The sequence below is a fragment of the Puma concolor genome, chromosome A3 (assembly GCF_028749965.1).
Source record: "Puma concolor isolate L17-30 chromosome A3, mPumCon1.1.hap2, whole genome shotgun sequence".
In the NCBI taxonomy this organism is placed as follows: Eukaryota; Metazoa; Chordata; class Mammalia; order Carnivora; family Felidae; genus Puma; species Puma concolor.
This window is the reverse complement of record NC_141669.1, coordinates 123,184,739-123,203,751: the sequence shown is the minus strand read 5'-3', so window position 1 is coordinate 123,203,751 and position 19,013 is coordinate 123,184,739. Positions and strand designations below refer to the sequence as shown.

General features: G+C 48.5%; 1 protein-coding gene across 16 annotated transcripts in view; it reads left to right on the top strand.

Annotated features, from left to right (window-relative positions):
- PTPRT (protein tyrosine phosphatase receptor type T) overlaps nt 1-19,013 on the top strand; it is a 1,080,869-nt gene that overhangs the window by 1,007,810 nt on the left and 54,046 nt on the right. For 9 of the 16 annotated variants that reach the window (XM_086702233.1, XM_086702232.1, XM_086702229.1 and 6 more), the window contains 5 exons: nt 3,990-4,066; nt 13,249-13,285; nt 14,584-14,681; nt 17,187-17,246; nt 17,971-18,087. In XM_086702233.1, the coding sequence (XP_086558359.1) occupies nt 3,990-4,066; nt 13,249-13,285; nt 14,584-14,681; nt 17,187-17,246; nt 17,971-18,087 (389 nt within the window). The remainder of the gene's footprint in view (nt 1-3,989; nt 4,067-13,248; nt 13,286-14,583; nt 14,682-17,186; nt 17,247-17,970; nt 18,088-19,013) is intronic. The other 7 variants (XM_086702238.1, XM_086702237.1, XM_086702236.1 and 4 more) reach the window with 1 other exon arrangement.

The following is a 19,013-nucleotide window of genomic DNA, read 5'->3' as shown; positions in this document are numbered from 1 at the left end:
CTGCAAATATTTTCTCCCAGTCCATGGCTTATCTTTTCATTCTCTTCATTCCGTCACACTTTTCATGCCTGCATTTTCTCATGTAATCCTCCCAGCACTCCATGAGCTATACAGCATTGATTCTACTTTGCTAAGGAACTCAAGCTAAGAGAGATCAATTGACTTACTAAGTGGTAGGGCTAAGATGTGAACCCAGATCTGACCCTCAGCTCCATACCTCACATCGTCAGTGTATCCCACTTGCCACAGGTTAGCACATGCGGGAACGAATTTTTGTCCTTTCATAATAAAATGGCCTTTTGTAGACTCAGAAAATAGAGCTACCCTGTATTTGGATGCCTTGCAGAGCCCAGCATGGGTACTTGTGTCTGAGTACCTTTATACGGCATGGAGAGCCCTCTGTAACCTAACCCCTGCCTGCCTCCTTTCTCTCTTCTCCTGTTGCTAGTCTCCTCACACTGTGTCCACAAGACAGGAAGCGGTTTTCAGCCTCCCTGAGTGCTTGCTTTTTCAAGAGTACTGCCTTCACTCTTGCTGTTCCCTCTGATGAAAAGATTCTTTCTCATTGTCCACTGGTCAAGGCTTGACCACTTCTCTTTTTTAATTTGAGAGAGAGAGAGAGAGAGAGAGAGAGAGAGAGAGAGTGTGTGTGTGTGTGTGTGTGTGTGTGTGTGTGTGTGCGCATGAGCGGGGGAGGGGCAGAGAGGGAGAGAGAATCCCAAGCAGCCTCTGTACTGTCAGCATAGAGCCAGATGTTATAGTTGGATAACCGTGAGATCATGACCTGAGCTGAACTTAAGACTCAGACACTCAGCCGGCTGAGCCACCCAGGCACCCCAAGCCTTACCCGCTTTTAATTCACATAGTACTTCACAAAGCCCTCCCGTCTCCACTTTCTAGACTTTGAAGCTCTACTTCTGTGTACAGTCTGCTTCCCGAACCACACTGACAGATTTCTTAAGCATGTGTATCACTTTGGTGGCACTCCCTTAGGCCAGCCAGCCTGTACGTAGTAGGTTCTTTGTGAGTGAATGAAGAGAAGAAATTGACAAATACTGTCATCTGGTGTATAGAGGCCCCTTTCACCTTTGAGAATATATAACTTAAATTTTGTTTCTTTTTGATTTTTTAAATCGTTTTTGCCTTCAGATTTTAAGTTTCATTTTAGGTTAAGAAAATTCTTCTCAACATTTTAAACCAGAATTTCTGTTTCCAGTGCTATAGACCCCAGGGGCAGTCATAACTCAATAAATAAAGGAGATGTTTGAATCAATAAGTCATTAGTGAGACCAATGAGTGAAAACACAATGTGTGTTTTTACTTTTTTAGGGCTTACAGTTTCTTTTTAAGTTTGTCTGTTTGTTTGTTTCTTTGTTTAGAGAGGAAGAGAGAGAACCAGTGGGGGAGGGGCAGAGAGGTGGGGTGGGAGGGACAAATGAGCCAAAGCAGGCTCTGTGCTGACAGCAGCAAGCCCAATGTGAGGTTCAAATTCACAAACTGTGAGATCATGACCTGAGCTGAAGCCAGATGCTTAACTGACTGAGCCACCCAGGCGCCCCAAGGCTTACAGTTTCTGTAACCACTGGTAACAGGGCTTACCAGCCCCAGCTGGGACTCGGGTGCTGGGCCTTTCCTGAGTCCTTGCCGGAGCAGGGGGTCCCCCTGGAAGCCCCACTTCCAGGGGCTAGAATGCTGCAGGAGCTGGGACCGGCCATTTGCACAGACTTCAGGAGCAGAAGTCCAGGGACAGCACCTTGTGCGGGTGGAGCTGGGGTTCAGGGTGAGAGGGACCTGAGCTAGAATCCCAGCTTTGCCACTCACGGGCTGTATAACGTTGGCAACTTACTTAACCTCTTTGAGCCCCTGTTTCTTCATCCGTGAAGTGGGAAGGAAAAAAATACCATATCATTATGGCCTTACTGTAGTAATCTACAGAGCTACGTTGAGGAATTAAGGATTGAGTGAGATCCCGTGTGTAGAGTCTGATACCTGCATGAACTCCATAAAGGTGCACTTCACACCCCACTCCCCCCAGCAAAGGGATGAGTTAGACCTCCCCCCTGTTTCCTCTAGCTGCTTCCACCAAAACTCTTGCCCATGATGAGTAAGAAAAGTGGCATCTGGTATATCTCTGTGTCTATCATAGTGCCTGGCAAATGACACATGCTCAATGAATAATTTTTAATTATTTAATGAATGGATATGAAGTAGTGTCCTGTCCATTCCCGGGCCTGTTTGTCCATCCTAGGACCCATTCCTGGCCTTCTCCTGTTCAACCCCTGCAGGCTTCATTTCTCAGTCTCTTTGCCGGCTGGCCTCCAGCTGGGTTTGACCAAGGCCGTGCACTGGTGAGAGACTGGAAGGCAGGGAAAGGAAGAAGCCGGAGTACTTCTCCTGTGTCCCAATCGCAGACACCTCCTATAGCAGTGAGTGAGGCTCCTCTTTTTCTCCAGCTCCCCCCCACCCCCGAGAGGCCCACGGGCTCTAGCTTCCATGGTGGGGCTGTAGCCCCCAGCTTGGGTAACCTCGCCTCCTCTCTCCGTGCTGCCATCCCTACGGAGGCAGTGTCTCCTTGCTGGTGCCGATCTCTGAGTTACCACCGCCTCTATTTGCCCTGTCAGCTCTTCCATCACCAGGTGACCCCTTGTCTGGCATGAATTCTCTCTGCCATGTGCGCTTGAAGCAGTTTCCAAAACCCTGCTTAGACCTCCGCTTTGGAAGCAGGAGTGTCTGAGCTCAGGGTTAGGAGAACCCCACGCTCAAGTTCCACCATCCATGGACCATGTGGCTAGTCAGTCGTCCTGAGCCTCAGTTTCCTCATTTGTAGCGAGGGCTACACTGCTTGTCTCACAGGATCATGAAGTGATCCACTCGTATGCTCACCAAGGATTTGTGGAGCTCCGAAGGCACAGAGGATGGAACAGGGAACAGAGCAATAGTGTCCCTGTTCTCAGGGGCTTCCGGTTAGTAGCAGTAGATGTGCATGGAAACTGCAAAGTGCTTCATGAGTCTTAGCAGGACAAGCTGACCCCACTCCCTGACCCCGGGGACGCTTGTGGGGAGCATTCCAGCCCACTGGCTGGGAACCCTGGCCTAGACTGGACCGTGGATGCGGTGACTTACAGTGGTGGGCACACAGTCACCTGGACAGCAAGCTGAGCCCCTCCTCCAACCAGACCCAACCAGGGTGTTTCGTTTTTGTGTGTCTCTTAGCATGGCAGAGTGCACTTTAGTGAATTGTAAAGGATTAGCCTGATTCTTCCGTACAAGGGGTTTTTTCATAGTTTTTATTTGATGTTATTTGAAGTAAGCATGCCATTGACTAAACCTTGCAAATCTTGTTTATGCCTGGATTGGGTTTGAAAGGGTATTCTCTGTAACATGACTTTTGGTTATTGATGATCTCTTTTATAATGATGTAAGCCATCTTCACTTGAATGATTGTATTGGTAACAGTATGTGGCCAACAATCTACTTGCGCCAATACCCCAAGAGGCAAAAGAACAGCATTTGTGCACATGTGGAAAATAGGTAAAGTTGCCATTTTTCAGCAAAGCAGGAAAGCGGAGCATGTTAGTCCAGATCCAACACTTCTCACTTCCTGAGTGTTTTGATCTCTCTTGCACTGTCCTATGAAGAAGGTATTTCTACCTCCCTATTAATGACAAAATCACTGAGACTTAAAGGAGCAGGTGACTCACCCAGATAGGTAATGACAGAACCAGAAGGACAGGCGGAAACAAAGAGAAGGCGCACGTAGTGCTTTTTAAGGCACGGTGATCTCCCTGAGCCTCAACTGCCTCATCTGTAAATGGGTATAATAACTGCAGGTGGGACCAGGGGTCAAATGAGAGAGTAAGAAAGCAGTATGATGCCCCTATTGCTGATACATGGCAGCTCTTCAGGAGGGTAGTGCTGGCCCCTCACCAGCAGGCCTCTTACCACCCACCCCCTTGTTTTCTGCTCTCCCTCTCTCTCTCTCTCTGCAGATGACCATTCCCGAGTGAGGCTGCTGGTGTTGGATGGAGACCCGCATTCCGACTACATCAACGCCAACTACATTGATGTGAGAGACTTCATGGGGCTGGGCGGCTGGGCTCTGGGGCCGGTTACAGCAGGCTCAAGATAGATGGCTGTCCCCCAGATGCTCCCCCACAAAGTGGCCCTCCCAGAACATGTCCAGATGCAATTAGCACAACCCAAGTTGATGATCCGTCTAAAATCGCATCCTCTTTCAGGCTGGCTGGAGTAGCCTACTCTGTGGGGTCCCAGGACAGCTGCCCATCTTGTTCATTCACCCATTAATTCATTTGTATGTGTGTCTGTTTGTCCATTCATTCATTCATTTGAAGGTATAGCCATTTATGCACCACAAATTTAAAAGCGCCTGCTGTGTGCCAGATGCTCTGGGAACCATAAAGCTAAAAGTGCCGTGGTCTCTACCCTTTAAAACCTGAGCAGGAAGATAAGCTATGCACATCAATAATTCCAGGGCAAACGGAAAGTGGTAAGTGTCATATGTTCAGATAAAATGCTGCAGGGATTCAGAGGACGGGGAAAAAAATCTCTTCTTCCATCAGGAATGCAAGATGTGATGTGAACCAAACTTCAAGCATGGGAAGAATTTAAAATTAAAGAGGGAAAATGGGCCTCTGGTTAGAAAAGCACAAGCCAAAATGTCGCAGCTGGAAGCAGAGGGTGTGTGCAGCTGAGGCTGAGGGGAGCTGAGGCTACATCACGGGAATAGCGGACAGTAAGGCTGGAGCTAGCTAGATCATTGGTGGTTTACGATCAGACTTAGAAAGCCGGACTTGGTTCTATAGACAAGAGAGGGCTACTGAAAGTTCTCTACCACGGAGGTGACCAGTTCAGAGCTGAGCCTAGGGATGATTTCTCTGTCACCAAGGGTAAGATAGCTCTGAGGGAGGAGAGTCTGGGATTCAAACACCGTTAGGAAAGGAGCTGCTTCACCATGGAAGTGAGAGACTTTGTGAAGAGGGAGCATGGCCACAAGGGCCAGACGGACATGCTGTTATAACCAGTGTAAGCCAGTGTGCTCAAGACCTCCATCCGCTAGGAGCCCAGGAGCCTTGACGAATGGCTCAGAGATCCGCCTCGGTGCCTCCGATGCCCAAGTGCTTTTACAGACAAGCTGTGAAGTGCAGCGGTATGCTTTTAAACTCCCCATAATCTAGGCTCATCCAGATGATTCATTGATTCAACAAATATTTATTGAGCCGAGCCTTACGGTAGTCATTTGTCTGTTTGTTCTCAGATCTCTTTCTTATCCTTCCCCGTTCTCCTTTGCATTGCTTATATGAGTGTGTGTGTGAGTGTGGGTGTATGTATGTGAGAATGTGGGTGTGTGAGTGCGAATGTGAAAGCATGTTGAGAGCGTGTGTGTATTTGAGTATGTGTGTGACTGTATGTATATGAGAGTGTGTATGTGAAAGTGCGTGTGCATGTGTGTATGAGTGTGTAGGTATGTGAGACTGTGCGCATGTGAGTGCATATATGTATGTGAGAGTATGAGTGTGAGAGTGTGTGCATGTGAGTGCGTATATATATGTGAGAGTGTGTGAGTGTGTATGTGAGAGTGTGTGTGTGTATGTGAGAGAGTGTGTGAGACTGTATGTGAGAGTGTGTGTGTGAGAGTGTGTGAGACTGTATGTGAGTGTGTGTGTGTATGTGAGAGTGTGTGTGTGAGAGTGTGTAGGTATGTGAGAGTGTGTGTGTGTGTATGTGAGAATGTGTGGGAGTGTATGTATGTGAGAGTGTGTGTGCATGTATCTGTGTGTATGTGAGTGTGTGTATGTATGTAAGAGTGTGTGAGACTGTATGTGAGTGTGTGTGTGTATGTATGTGAGACTGTGTGCATGTGAGTGCATATATGTATGTGAGAGTATGAGTGTGAGAGTGTGTGCATGTGAGTGCTTATATATATGTGAGAGTGTGTGTGAATGTGTATGTGAGAGTGTGTGTGTGTATGTGAGAGTGTGTGAGACTGTATGTGAGAGTGTGTGTGTATGTGAGAGTGTGTGTGTGTGAGAGTGTGTGTGTGTGTATGAGTGTGTAGGTATGTGAGAGTGTGTGTGTATGTGAGAGTATGTGTGCATGTATCTGTGTGTATGTGAGTGTGAGTGTGTATGTGAGAGTGTGTGTGTGTATGTGAGAGTGTGTGAGACTGTATGTGAGAGTGTGTGTGTATGTGAGAGTGTGTGTGTGTGAGAGTGTGTGTGTGTGTATGAGTGTGTAGGTATGTGAGAGTGTGTATGTATGTGAGAGTATGTGTGCATGTATCTGTGTGTATGTGAGTGTGAGTGTGTATGTGAGAGTGTGTGTGTGTATGTGAGTGTGTGTGTGTATATGAGTGTGTGTGTACGTATGTGAGACTGTGTGCATGTGAGTGCATATATGTATGTGAGAGTATGAGTGTGAGAGTGTGTGCATGTGAGTGCTTATATATATGTGAGAGTGTGTGTGAATGTGTATGTGAGAGTGTGTGTGTGTATGTGAGAGTGTGTGAGACTGTATGTGAGAGTGTGTGTGTATGTGAGAGTGTGTGTGTGTGAGAGTGTGTGTGTGTGTATGAGTGTGTAGGTATGTGAGAGTGTGTGTGTATGTGAGAGTATGTGTGCATGTATCTGTGTGTATGTGAGTGTGTATGTGAGAGTGTGTGTGTGTATGTGAGTGTGTGTGTGTATGAGTGTGTGTGTACGTATGTGAGACTGTGTGCATGTGAGTGCATATATGTATGTGAGAGTGTGTGTGTGTGAGAGTGTGTGTGCATGTATCTGTATGTGAGTGTGAGTGTGTATGTGAGAGTGTGTGAGACTGTATGTGAGTGTGTGTGTGTGTGTGTGTGTGTGTGAGAGTGTGTGTGTGTGAGAGTATGTGCATGTGTGTATGCGTGTGTGTGTGTGTGCGGCAGGAGGGAGAGCAAGCTGATGCCTACAAGGAAGGCATTGATGGGAGATTGGAAGGGGAAGGCTGGTGTAATTTTCCTCCTCTCTCACCTCCCTGGGTGCTGACTCTGGCACTGGCCACATCCCAGCTGTGGTGCCAGCTTCTCCCAGGCAGACCCACTGGAGTTCCCGCCTCTGCCTGGCAACTCCTCTGCTCCAGGGTCCGGCTGCTTCTGTGTCTCCATCACCCACTAGTTCCAGGGGCTGTCACAGTCTCCCTCTGGGAGCCCCTCTGTCCCCTGGTTAGCATCTCAGCTCCTCTAACACTGATAGGTCCCCAGCTCCCCATACCGAATTCCCTGTGTCTGAAACACCCACAGTGGATTCTAGTCCCTGCCTGGACCCTGGCTTACAAAGGGCCTACACGTGGTCAGGAACAGGGGCTGGAGTTTCAGTGGAGGTCAAGGTAGACACAGCCTCTGTCCCCGTGGCCCTCCCAGGAAAGTTCACAAGGAGATGGCCAGTTCAGAGTAATCTGTCTTGAGCCTGGAGAAAGCACTCGGAATATCCACCCATCACACCTCCGGCCTCTCCCTCATGCATCTAGTATTCATTTCACAAACACTGAGCAGGCCCTCCACTGTGTGCTAGAAACCCAGACCTGAAAAGAGACTCAGGTCTGGTGAGGGACTCAGGTAAGAAAAGAGACCCTCAGAGCAGGGCCTATGGGAACATAAAGGAAAACCAAAGCCTTCAGGTATAGAGGTGGGTAGTCGAGGAAGCCTTCCTGGAGGAGGTGACACAGTGCTGCCTTAGCCAATGAGTAAGAGTCCAACAGGCAAGAAGGATTGATAGTAACCTCACATCACCTCTTTTGTATCAGTATTACCTTAACTAGTACCACATTCTCCTGAAGTAAATGCCATTGCTACCCATTTCCAGATGGGTTAGCTGAGGCTGTCAATTAATTATGTAACTTATCTAGGATCACACTGCTAGGATGTGGAGGGGGAGAGAGCACGAGTCTGAATCTGGGGTGACTCCCCTACCATGTTCTGCTGGCTTCAGTTATAACAGTTATAATGACAACAACCAGTGGCTCTAAATGAGTCCTCTTTGCACCCTGTGATGGGTGGAGGGTTTTAAAGGAGTCGGTTTATGGAGGCCCCTCAATGGCCCTCCAAGTAATCCTCCCCATTTTTCAGAAAGGGAAGCTGAGGTTTAAAGAGGTTGCGAAGCTTGACTAAGGCCATGCAGCTGGTCGGCAGCAGAACCAAACTTAGGAACCAGACTGGAATAACTCCAAACCCAGGGCCTTTCCTCCTGCCCCTCCCCATCCACTCCCAGACAGCACCTCACATCCAGCACCCAGTAGGGATTCAGTTAGCATGTAGTTAACCAGACTGAACTAGTTCCTTCCAGTTTCCTTTTGACCTTGTCTCCAGCTGAGTGCTTGTGGCAACACTGATGGCCATGGCCCACATGAGGTGTGCCGGCCTAAGTTGCTGTATCTGGTGTTTGTCATCTAAGTGGTAGCCACCAGCAAAAATTACTTCCCTAGATAGACACTCAATCCAAAGTTGCACGAGCATCTTGCCACAGTCAGAGCCAAGATGCACTCCAGTGTGTTACAGGCAACAAATGAAATTGCTGACGATGCAGGTGGATCTCCAACATTGACACTGAGGACACCCCCCCCCCCACCATCCTACCAGCTTCCATCGTCACAATGCATTCTGCAAGCCTTTGAGGATAAGAAGCCAGGGATTGGGCTTAAGATTCTTGCTCAAGGTTGCATAGCTAGAATCCAGTTCTCTGCACACTAAGGACACCCCACCACCCTTTCCCTCCCTAGAAGTACTACATTGTGCACACAGGCCAAACAGCCTCTGCTAGATGCTGTCTTAATATATGACACTGGCCTCTGCTGGATCTCATTGGTTAGAGTCAGTCTCACTTGTTAGAGTCAAAGGTTCGTGAGACCAAAGTCATGAATTCAGCCCTTGTTGGGTTTATTCAGTCCTGCTTACCAGCCTTATGACCTTGGGTGAATTATTTACTTGTTCTCATATCTGTAAAGTGGGATAATAATGCTACCCCAGCAGGATGTGATAACTGATGTACCTCTCAGTCTCCCATTAGGAAACAGAGGCTCACTCAACTGAGGAGAGTTCAACAAGGGTGGGGGCAGGATTAAGGGAAACCAACAGGGTGGGGTGCAGTATTCCCAGGCTAGGAGTAGTAGCCTCTGACAGAGAGTCAGTGCTAACCTCAGTGGCCTGATGCGGGCGGACCTAGAACATACACCCAACCTCCCCACGGTCTCTGAGTCCCTGCTTCTGCCCCCCATTTGCTGAACACAACTGGAAGCTGGAGGCCACAGAAGCCCATGATGTGGTCCATATGGGTCAGCATCCCATGGCACACGGCAGAGCGTGGAAGGGAAAAGTAGAAACATGGAGGGACAGAGAAGACACCAAGCACAAGCCCCTCCTAGCATGCTGTCACCAATATAGGGTGGAGTGAGGGGTGGGGAAGCGCATTAATTGTGAACCTACTATGTACTGCAGCAAACTTAAACTGCCTTAGTCTCTTTGGAGATTCCCAGCCAGACACACCCTAGACAGCTCTCTAGGTCCTCACCCTTTTGCCCTGGTCTCCAGCCCAGTTGAAATCATCCTGGCTCTCAGAAGAGCTAACTGCCCATGCTAGAATCATTTATCCACAATTGGATCTTGACGATCCATTAAAACAACTCCATTTGGATAATGAGCTAGATGGGGCCAGCCCTGTCGGTGCCTCCAGAGGCCATGGTTCTGCTACCATCTGAGCCATCCCGCCAGCGGGTTTGTTTGCACGCCCGAGAATGTATTGGCCACTTGAATCTGTTATAAATTACCAGCCTGGAAATAAATATCGTATCTGGGTCCCCAGTAAGTAACAGATGCATGAGTCCAGAGTGAGATAAATGTGTTTTGGATGCAAGCCTCTTTCCCACTGTTCACAGACGGATGGAGGCAGCCGGGGCCGGTCGGCAGTGGGTCTCTGCTGTGTAGGTGGGACTTCGGTGAACTCAGAGTTCATTTAAGGTTAGGAAGTTTCCTGTCCCAGTTCCTGGCAAATCTCCAGCAAAGACCCCAGTTAAGCAATACGGTTCCTTTTATCTCCATTGTTGAGGAGTCTCGTGGTTAGAATGTTTTCTCTTTGGGGACTGTCTAGGGTCTTAGAGACCAGAGGGCCTTTTTACTCACATGCAGTGTGCGTGAATTCGATACATGTGTATCAAGGCTGGTGGCCCAGGCAGACTTCTCTGTGCTGGGGACACAGCCATGAGCAAGCTGGACACAGCCCTGCCCTGCTGGCCCTCCCATTCCACTGGGGAAACAGTGAGCATGTACATAAACAAAGAACACTGTGCCATTTGGTGACAAGTGCAAAGGAAAGTAAACCACAAAAACTTGAAAGGGGCTGTCAGGGTGGTCAGGGGAGGCTCTCTGTAGAAGTGACTGGTAACAGAGCAGTAGCCCGGATGGAGAGAGAGAGCAAACCGCTGAGTTAACGGGGGACACATGTAGCAGGCACAGGGAATGGCCAGTGCAAAGGCCTCTAGATGGAAACACGACTGCTGTTTCTGAAGAAGAGAAAGACAGCCAGTGAGCCAGGGGAAGAGCAGTCGGAACAGGAAAGCTCCTGGAGGGATGGAGTAGAGATACCATTAAGGTGCCCCAACCTCACCCCAGTGACCTATTCATGCATGTATGCCACCAGCCAGCCTTTGCTAAAAACGGCACCCAGCTGAGTGTCACGTGCTGTGGCCCACGAGGAGAAAAATACAAAGATCGTATTGCAGCTCACGTTGTGAGTATGCTCATTGGGCATCTGCAGAAGCCTGTGGGACTGCTCAGGAGGAGGGAGGTCTCATCTGAGGGGTAGCGCGGGGAGGCTGGGACTTAGGGAACATGAGAGGGGGTGCAGAGGGACAGCTGGCAGTGAGGCTGGAAATGGATCGGCAGTCCTGAGCTGAGGCGTTTGGACATTACCGTGCAGGCAGTGGGGGGGCCACGGTAGGCTGTTTGGTGGGGGAAATAACATAATCAGTTGTGCACTGGAGACTTCGTTCTGGCAGGAAGCAGATGAGCTATGGGACCAGACTGGACGCAGGGAGGCCAACAAGAGGCCAGAGCTATGGCCCAGGTCAGGGAGGACGAGGGCTGTAATTAGGAGGGATGATGGCAGGGTATGGGGGAGTGGGCATGAGAAACCGCATCCTCCCACACTCTAGGGGATTGTTTTGTGTTACCAGACCTACTCAAGAAAACTCCTAGAGCCTAGGAAACCTTGTCCATCTTGACTTGAAGGAAAAGTTACCTCCTGGTACCTCTCACCTCCCTTCCTACTTCCCATGTGTCAGAGAAGAGCTCTGTTTTACATTAACAGGCAGAGCAATGAGGAGGGAAGGGCTGCTGATCTCACCATCTCCCAAGTGGCCAACACAGACTCTTAGTCGTGGTAGGCACCCAATAAATGTTTGCCAGATAACCAGTAAAATAATATAAAGTCCTATACGTTAAATCTTAGGATAGTGCCTGGGACATAGTAACTGTCATATAACCCTAACAGCAATCCTATGATGTAGATAAAAGTACCCGCATTTAACAGCAGAAAATCAATTGAAGCACAGGGAGGTTAAGTCCTTGCCCCAGACCACCACACAGCTCTTAAGGGTCAGGGCCAGGTTTCAAAACCAGGCAACAGGGTCCAGAGTGTGCGCACATAACTTCTTCCTACCTTAATGTATTTAGCTGACCTCTCAGCAACTTGTCCTTGGACACTTGCTCTGAGTCTCACACTGTACTAGGCTCTATGGAAAATATGTTTAAAACTTAGGAGGCAGTGTTTGTCCTCAAGAAGCTGACAACTCACTAAGAAGACAGGACTGCTCAAACAGAGCTTAGGTGGGGCCATTGATTCCTAGTCACTGTGGTTAACCCAATAATAGCTCAGGCCATGACAGTGGCCTGGGTTGGTGCTGACAGTGAACTCCGGCATCTCTAGAGTATGCCCAGCAGTTAAAAGGTACCTACTGAATATTTATGGAGCAGGTGGAAGATTGAGGTGGAGGAATATATAAGGGACCCAAAAACTAGTCTTCGAATCAGAAAGTGGATCCAGAACTTCAGAGATAGCACATCTGTTTCACCATAAACCATACAGGTGGCAATTCTGGCTCATTTCCTGAGAAAGAGGAGGCAGCCCATCCACCCCGGCAGGGAAGAAAGACTGATCACTAACATTTAAGAGAAACTAGATATTCATCAAACTTTAGGGCTTGTTTTCTTTTGAGATAGTTAACCATAAAGGAAAGGGGATTTCAGGACTGTCAATAATAATGTCTCCACCAGCAGGCTCCATAATTGGCATCTGTATTTTGAAATTTTATCCATCCATCCATCCACTCATTCACTCATGTGTTCATTCACTAAATACTAATTACATTCAGTGTTATGGACTAAATGCAAATCTTTGTCTCCAAACTTAAACTCTACCCAGTAGGATATAATTCCTCTCTGGCACTAGAAAGGGGATCCTCCAGTATGGCCATATCCAGGCCAAAGAGAAGGTTGTCTTCAACCTCTTCCCCAATGATTAGGGTTATGGGGCACAGAGTAACCCCACACCAGAGCGTGCATGGCAAGGCCTATTCGGACACTCTGAGATGGACAGGAATATCAGGAACTAGACTCTGAAACAGAAAGTGGCTTTATCAGCCTCTGGGTCACACCTGCATGGGGCCCTCCCTGGTGAATGGGACTTCCAATCCCAAGCCCAGCCATGTGGCACAGAGACGGTCACATTGTGGCATTCTTACCAATTTTTTTTTCTAGTTGTTACTAATTCAAGAGGCTTGAACGGCCTCTTGAATTGAGTTGAATGGCAACTCAATGGCTTTCTGCTGGTGGGTGGCCTACAGGGACTCATGCAGTGTTCTGCACACAGTTATGGCTCAGGAAAGACTTTTTGGTGGTTTATGTCCCCCCAGAAACCCCGAAATTCCTTCTCCACCTCTTTCTGGGTGCATGGGCATAAGTAATGTCCACCCAGTTCTTGCTTCCAGGGCAAGCCTATATGGGCCCCTCACAAGTAACTATTATAAATTGAGTGATTTAATAAGCTCTTTACATGCGTTACCTGATTTAATCTTTGCCACTTCTCTGGGAAACATCTAACACTGTTCCCACTTTGCCTGTGAGGAAACCATGTCTTGGAAAGGAGAACTATTACTATTAGAGTGTTTGCAAGCTTTGACTGCAGGCCCTCACTGTGCTTTTGTCCTGTTGTCCAGGGATACCATCGACCTCGGCACTACATTGCAACTCAGGGTAAGTACTCTCCTCTTCCTTGAAAGGGTCCTCGCCCTTCACTGTAAGAGAGGGATGGGCGTCTGCCAGCAAAGAAGCTGCAGAGGAGTAGGGCTGGAGAGCCTCCAGGGGTCCCTGGGAGCGCCCATTTGTGTTTTTTGTGAAGGAAAGAGGTGCCAAGTTCAGCTCTAGGGGAGGGACATGAGCGAGAGATGAAGGAGGTGTCACTAGGCAGCGGTCAGGCAGGGCAGACCAGAAGCATCGGCTTCAGGATCCACCATCCGGAACTGGAGTTGATGCTGCCTTATCTCTTTGATGAGTGTATGCCTAGAAGACGGAAGTAGAAAACAACGTGGCTGTACATCATCAGAGGCTTAAAAATGATCCTGTCTCCGCAACTGTTGGGGGAGGAAATCCTGTAGATAATTACATATACGGACAGGGATATATATAAAGATACTCTTCACAGCATTATCTTCAATAGCAAAAAAGTGAAAAGTCTTAAATGCCCAACCGTTGGTAGATGAGTTAAATAAAGTGTGATACTTCAATATTCTAGAAAATTATGCAGTGAATGCATTTCATGCTTGGTCAGAATTTTTAAGAGCGTGCAAAAATGCATATAATGATGATGCTTATTACAGCAAATACATACATAGAAATACGGGTACATACACAGAAAAGTGTATACATATACAGAAAAATGCTATTCGGATTTTGATACAAAACACATGTGTTACTTTAGTAATTGTGAAAGCGATGAAGGCCCAGGACATTGAAAGAGAAATTTCCAAGGAAATTGCTTTGGACTCTCGGATGCTATCTCTCTTGCCTTGTCTGTTTCTTTCCGTCCCTGCTGTTTGGGCTGCAGACGAATGCTCCCTGTGTTTGTCAAGCTCACAATCGGGCCTCTTCTGTTTGCGCCGTGAGCGTCTGGCTCCCAGCAGCTCTCTGTCTCTCCTCCCTTCCCTGCAACCCCAATTTCCTCCCTGTCTCTCACTGAGCTTCTGGAGCCCAATTCTGAGCGAGAAAATCATCGCCAGGGAAGGGCAATGGGTGCAGGACACATGGGGGCTGTGGGAGAGCAGAGGGAAGAGAAGAAGCTGTCGACGTGTCCAGCGGATGCTATAGTCCATGCTCTGCTTGGTTGGAAAGCTGCTTTTCTTTCCCATACTCTGGCCCTGGTCTCGATGACTTGGGTGTCCCAGCAAGGATCATCTGGCCTTGCTCTTGCTTACCCCTGCCGAGCCTTGACTGACCACGCAGGAGGGACGGCCTCTTGGCTGCTTCCTTGACCCTGTCACCTTCTCTGTCGGCAGGTCCAATGCAGGAGACCGTCAAGGACTTTTGGAGAATGATCTGGCAGGAGAACTCGGCCAGCATCGTCATGGTCACAAACCTCGTGGAAGTGGGCCGGGTAAGCCCCTCCCGCAGCCACCTGGACAGAGGATGCTAGTGCTGCCCTCCAAACATTCCTCTGCTCTGGGCCTTGTGCCAGGTGCCCCCATTCAACAGTGTTCAACAGTTCGCCCCACAGCAACCTGCATGGGAGACATCCTCACTCCTGCTTCCCATTCGAGGACTGGCCTTTCCCTTCAAATCATCCCTCTCTCCACCCTCACCCCGTTGATGATGTCATCTCATGCACTTTGAGGAAACTAAAGCCATCAGACGTGAACTCTCATCTTCACACCGCAAAGCCACAATCCTACCCGCATCTACAACCACCTTCTCATTCTTCCCCCTCTCTCATCAGGGGGATCCATAAAAAATGGCCATTTTTGTTGACCCCAAATGGTAGAATATCTGCTGTTTCTAATGGTTCCGCCTCATATGACGGAGGAAGTGACTCTTGCCCTTTCAAAGGCAATCCCAGTGCCTTAAATCACAGATTCTATTCAATATTTTGTTCATTTCTCTGCTCACTTGAAAAGTAGCTCTTTTTCTCATTGCTAGATCATCCCCCTGAACGTAAAACATCCTGAGTACCTTCCCCCTGAAAAAGATAAAGCAGGCAAACAAAAAGGATTCTCTCGCCCGTGCTTTCCTGCCAGACTCTAAAGACACACACAGACGCTGCTTCTCCACTCCGGTTCTCTTCTCCCCCATCCAGCGTAACTCCTCCCTCCATCCCACCCATAGTGACACCGTCAACATCACCAGCATCCTTCATGTGGACGAGCAGCCACTTTCTTGTCATCGACCTCAGCCTCTCAGAGCATTCGACCCTTTGCTCCCTTACCTCTAAGCCTGGATATTCCTCAGGGTTCGGGCCTCGGTCTCCCACTCTGCTCTATCTTGACTCTCTCCTATGTCATCCTTAGCTACCCCTAGGGCTTGGAAATGGGACTGTTATTCCCCAGCTTGCTTTTGCCAACTTGGTAAACTGTGGCATGTGGGTGGGCGGGCTGCTGGGTTTAAAGGCGAGGTGCACAGACCCTAGAATGAAGAGGGCCTCTCCACTTACCATATGAACTAACTGAAGAGTGGGCAGGTAAGTTTTTGTTTCGGCAAAAACCAGATAACCCATTAAAATAAAGAGTCCTGGCCTCCAAGATAACGGGAAAGAGAGAATCTGGGCTGTTGTCATAATCCAGGCTATGGACATCTCGCGGCCTCATAGGACTCTAGGGCCAGGAGGGACTCTATCCTCGAGCCCACTCTTACCTAGTCCTTTCCCCAATTTTACAGATGAGGAAACAGGCCCAAAGGGGTGGAGTGACTACCCTGGCCAGAGCCCTGCCAGGACCACTGACTCTTGACTCTCCTGCTAGTATCGCAGCCCCTCCACTCATGACTGCTCCCCAGGGACCCAGGCCTGGGGGAGGAACTGCTGTGGACAAAAAAACAAAAAAAAAACAAAAAACAAAAAACTAGGATTTAAGAATTCAGAGGTAAACTCCAGCCTGTTCTAGAACATATCCCATATTGGAGACAGACTCCCTTGATGGACAGATCATGAGTCTGATTTGGATTTGGGGAGGGAACAGGGGAGTGCTCTCTTGACAAAACTCCTAAGAGCCAAGCACCGTGCCAGATGCTTACTGTGTATTACTTCATTTGGAGTCCCAACAACTGCCCCAGGTGGTGTTTCTGGTAATTATTCAGATGGCCTAGCTTTGCATCCTGGCTCCATCCGTTACTGACATTGGACACTTTTTTAGCCTCTCAGTGCTTCTGATTCCTCATCTGTAAAATGGGGTAATAATAATATCTGTATGAGGTTGAAATGATAAGCTATTAAAATAACACATGGAAGGAATTCATAGAACACTTAGTAAGCAGTGAGAAACAGTTGTCAATAAGTGTTAGCTATCGTTTTTTTAAGTTTATTTATTTATTTGGAGAGAGAGAGAAAGCACGAGTTGGGGAGGGGCAGAGAGAGAGAGAATCCCCAGCAGGCTGTGCGCTGACAGGGCAGAGCCTGACTCGGGACTCCAGCTCACGAACCGTGAGATCATGGCCTGAGCCGAAAGCAAGAGTCGGACGCTTAACTCTCAGAGCCACCCTGGCGCCCCTAGCTGTCATTATTAATAAGAAGTTGAGCCTCAGAGATTTCGGCACTTTCTGGAAGCTACACAGCTACTGAACATTAGCACCAAGCAATGCATCCATTTGCCTCCAAAGCCTGTTGCACTGTACCAGCATTTCCCTAAGTGGGTTCCACGGGATGCTAGCCTGCAGGATGTCTAGTGAGAAGAGGGTTCCATGGTTAAATACGTTTGGGAAATGCTGTGCACTCTTTGCCCCTCTCGGAGAGTCGAAAATACAGTAGCGTTAGCACATTCGATGAGCTGAGGAGTCTGGTAGCAGAGCGGCCTGTTTAACTTTGTTTAATCCAGCATTTCCCAAACTCATTTGACCACAAAACCTTTTTTTTGTTTGTTTTTTTGTTTCTTGTGTTTTACCTAACACCTATTAGCGCCCAGCGGAACACACTGTGGGAAATGCCACTGTAGGCCGCGCGGCGTCCCCCGGAATGGTAATGCTTTTGTTCTTTTTAGGGGAAAGCAATGATGATCTCTTCTTCCTCCCGCGGAGTGTGACGCAGAGTCAGGATGTGGGACTGGCTTATCTGTAGCACCTGCACCCACTGCCCGGGCACAGAGCGGTCACAGAGTCTTCCCTCTGAGCCCAGCACCTTCCATACTTTTCCCAAATGAGAGCCTTTCTCCTTCCAGCCCCCAATTTCCACCTCTTAATAGTAATGTCCCTCTCCCGACCACTTCTGCTTCCACTCCCTTGCTGTTGCCCACCTTTTATTCTCATCTCTGCTCTGCTGACACTGCCCAGCTGCCCCAGCCTGACCTCGCACAGAGAGGGCTCAGCCAGAGCTAGGAAACTGGCCAAGTGACCCCAGAAGAGTCACCAGACCTCCATACTCGAGCGTTATTCTCATCTGTAAACGGGGTAACGCCACCTGCCTACCTCACCTTGATCTATTTGATCACTTAGGGTGATGATGGACTTGGAGATTTTAAGGAGCTCTGCAAAAGAAGGTACCACCATTATCCCTAACGGCTCCAGTTCCTTGGGGAGAGAGCGTGGCCCTGTGCGGTTTGCCAGTCCCTGGCCAGCTGAGAACCCCTTCGACCGAAATTCCACCCAAATCGCCCTTGGGTTTATCTGAACAGGAAGGCCAGACGAGGCGGCTGCTCATACTCAGCCACCCACTCATTCATCCTTGTCTCTGTCTTTTCTCACAGGTCAAGTGTGTGCGATACTGGCCGGATGACACGGAGGTCTACGGAGACATTAAAGTCACCCTGATTGAAACAGAACCCCTGGCAGAATACGTCATACGTACCTTCACAGTCCAGAAGGTAAGCTTGTTTGTTCATTCTGGGGATGCACTGAGCGAGGGTCTGCTCTGTGCCCATCCTGTGTTTGGCACCAGGGACGAGTCAGCAATCAGGTTGGATGTGAATCCCTTTCCAGAAGATGCCCCCCTCTAGCAGGAGAGACAAACAGAATTCAACAGACAAATAAATGGACTAATGCCATATGGTGATAAAAGCCATGGGAAAAAAAAAAAAAAAACATGCCATGAGTGGAGACAGGAAGATGATGTGGTGAGAGAGGGCTTCCTGGAGGAGGAGGTATTGAGGCAGATAATGAAGGATGAGAAAGAGCCAGCTGAGGGAAGAACAGGAGGAATACTCTGCCAGGCAGAGAGAAGGAAACATGCAGAGTTGAGGGGAAAGAAGATTTCAACATGTTCTAGGCCTGTGGTTCTCAACTGGTGGTGATTTTGTCCCACAGGGGACGTTTCACCATGTCTAGGGACATTTTTAGTTATCAAACCTGAGGAAGGAGGGGTGCTCCTGGCGTCTATGGGTGGAGGCCAAGGATGCTAACATCCTGCAATGCATAGGACACCCCAGCACCCAACCACAGATGTCAGTGATGTCAGGGTTGAGAGATGCTGGTCTAGGTATTGAAACGAGGCTAGGGTGCAAGTAAGCAAGAACGAGATTTCATAAAAAAAAAAAAATGAGAAAAGCTTAAAATGAAGAAAAAAAGAATGAGACTCCAAATAATTATTAGATTAGTAATTTAATTGGTCTCATAATGCTAGCTAACATTTATTGAGCAATTACTAAAGCAGGTGCTTTTCTCGGTGCTTTGCATACATGAACTCATTTAATCCTCCCAACAACCTCTTCATGGAGGTACTGTTATTACCCCCATTTTAGAGGTGACAAAAATTAGGCACAGCGCACGTACATCAGCTGTCCAGAGTTGCCCG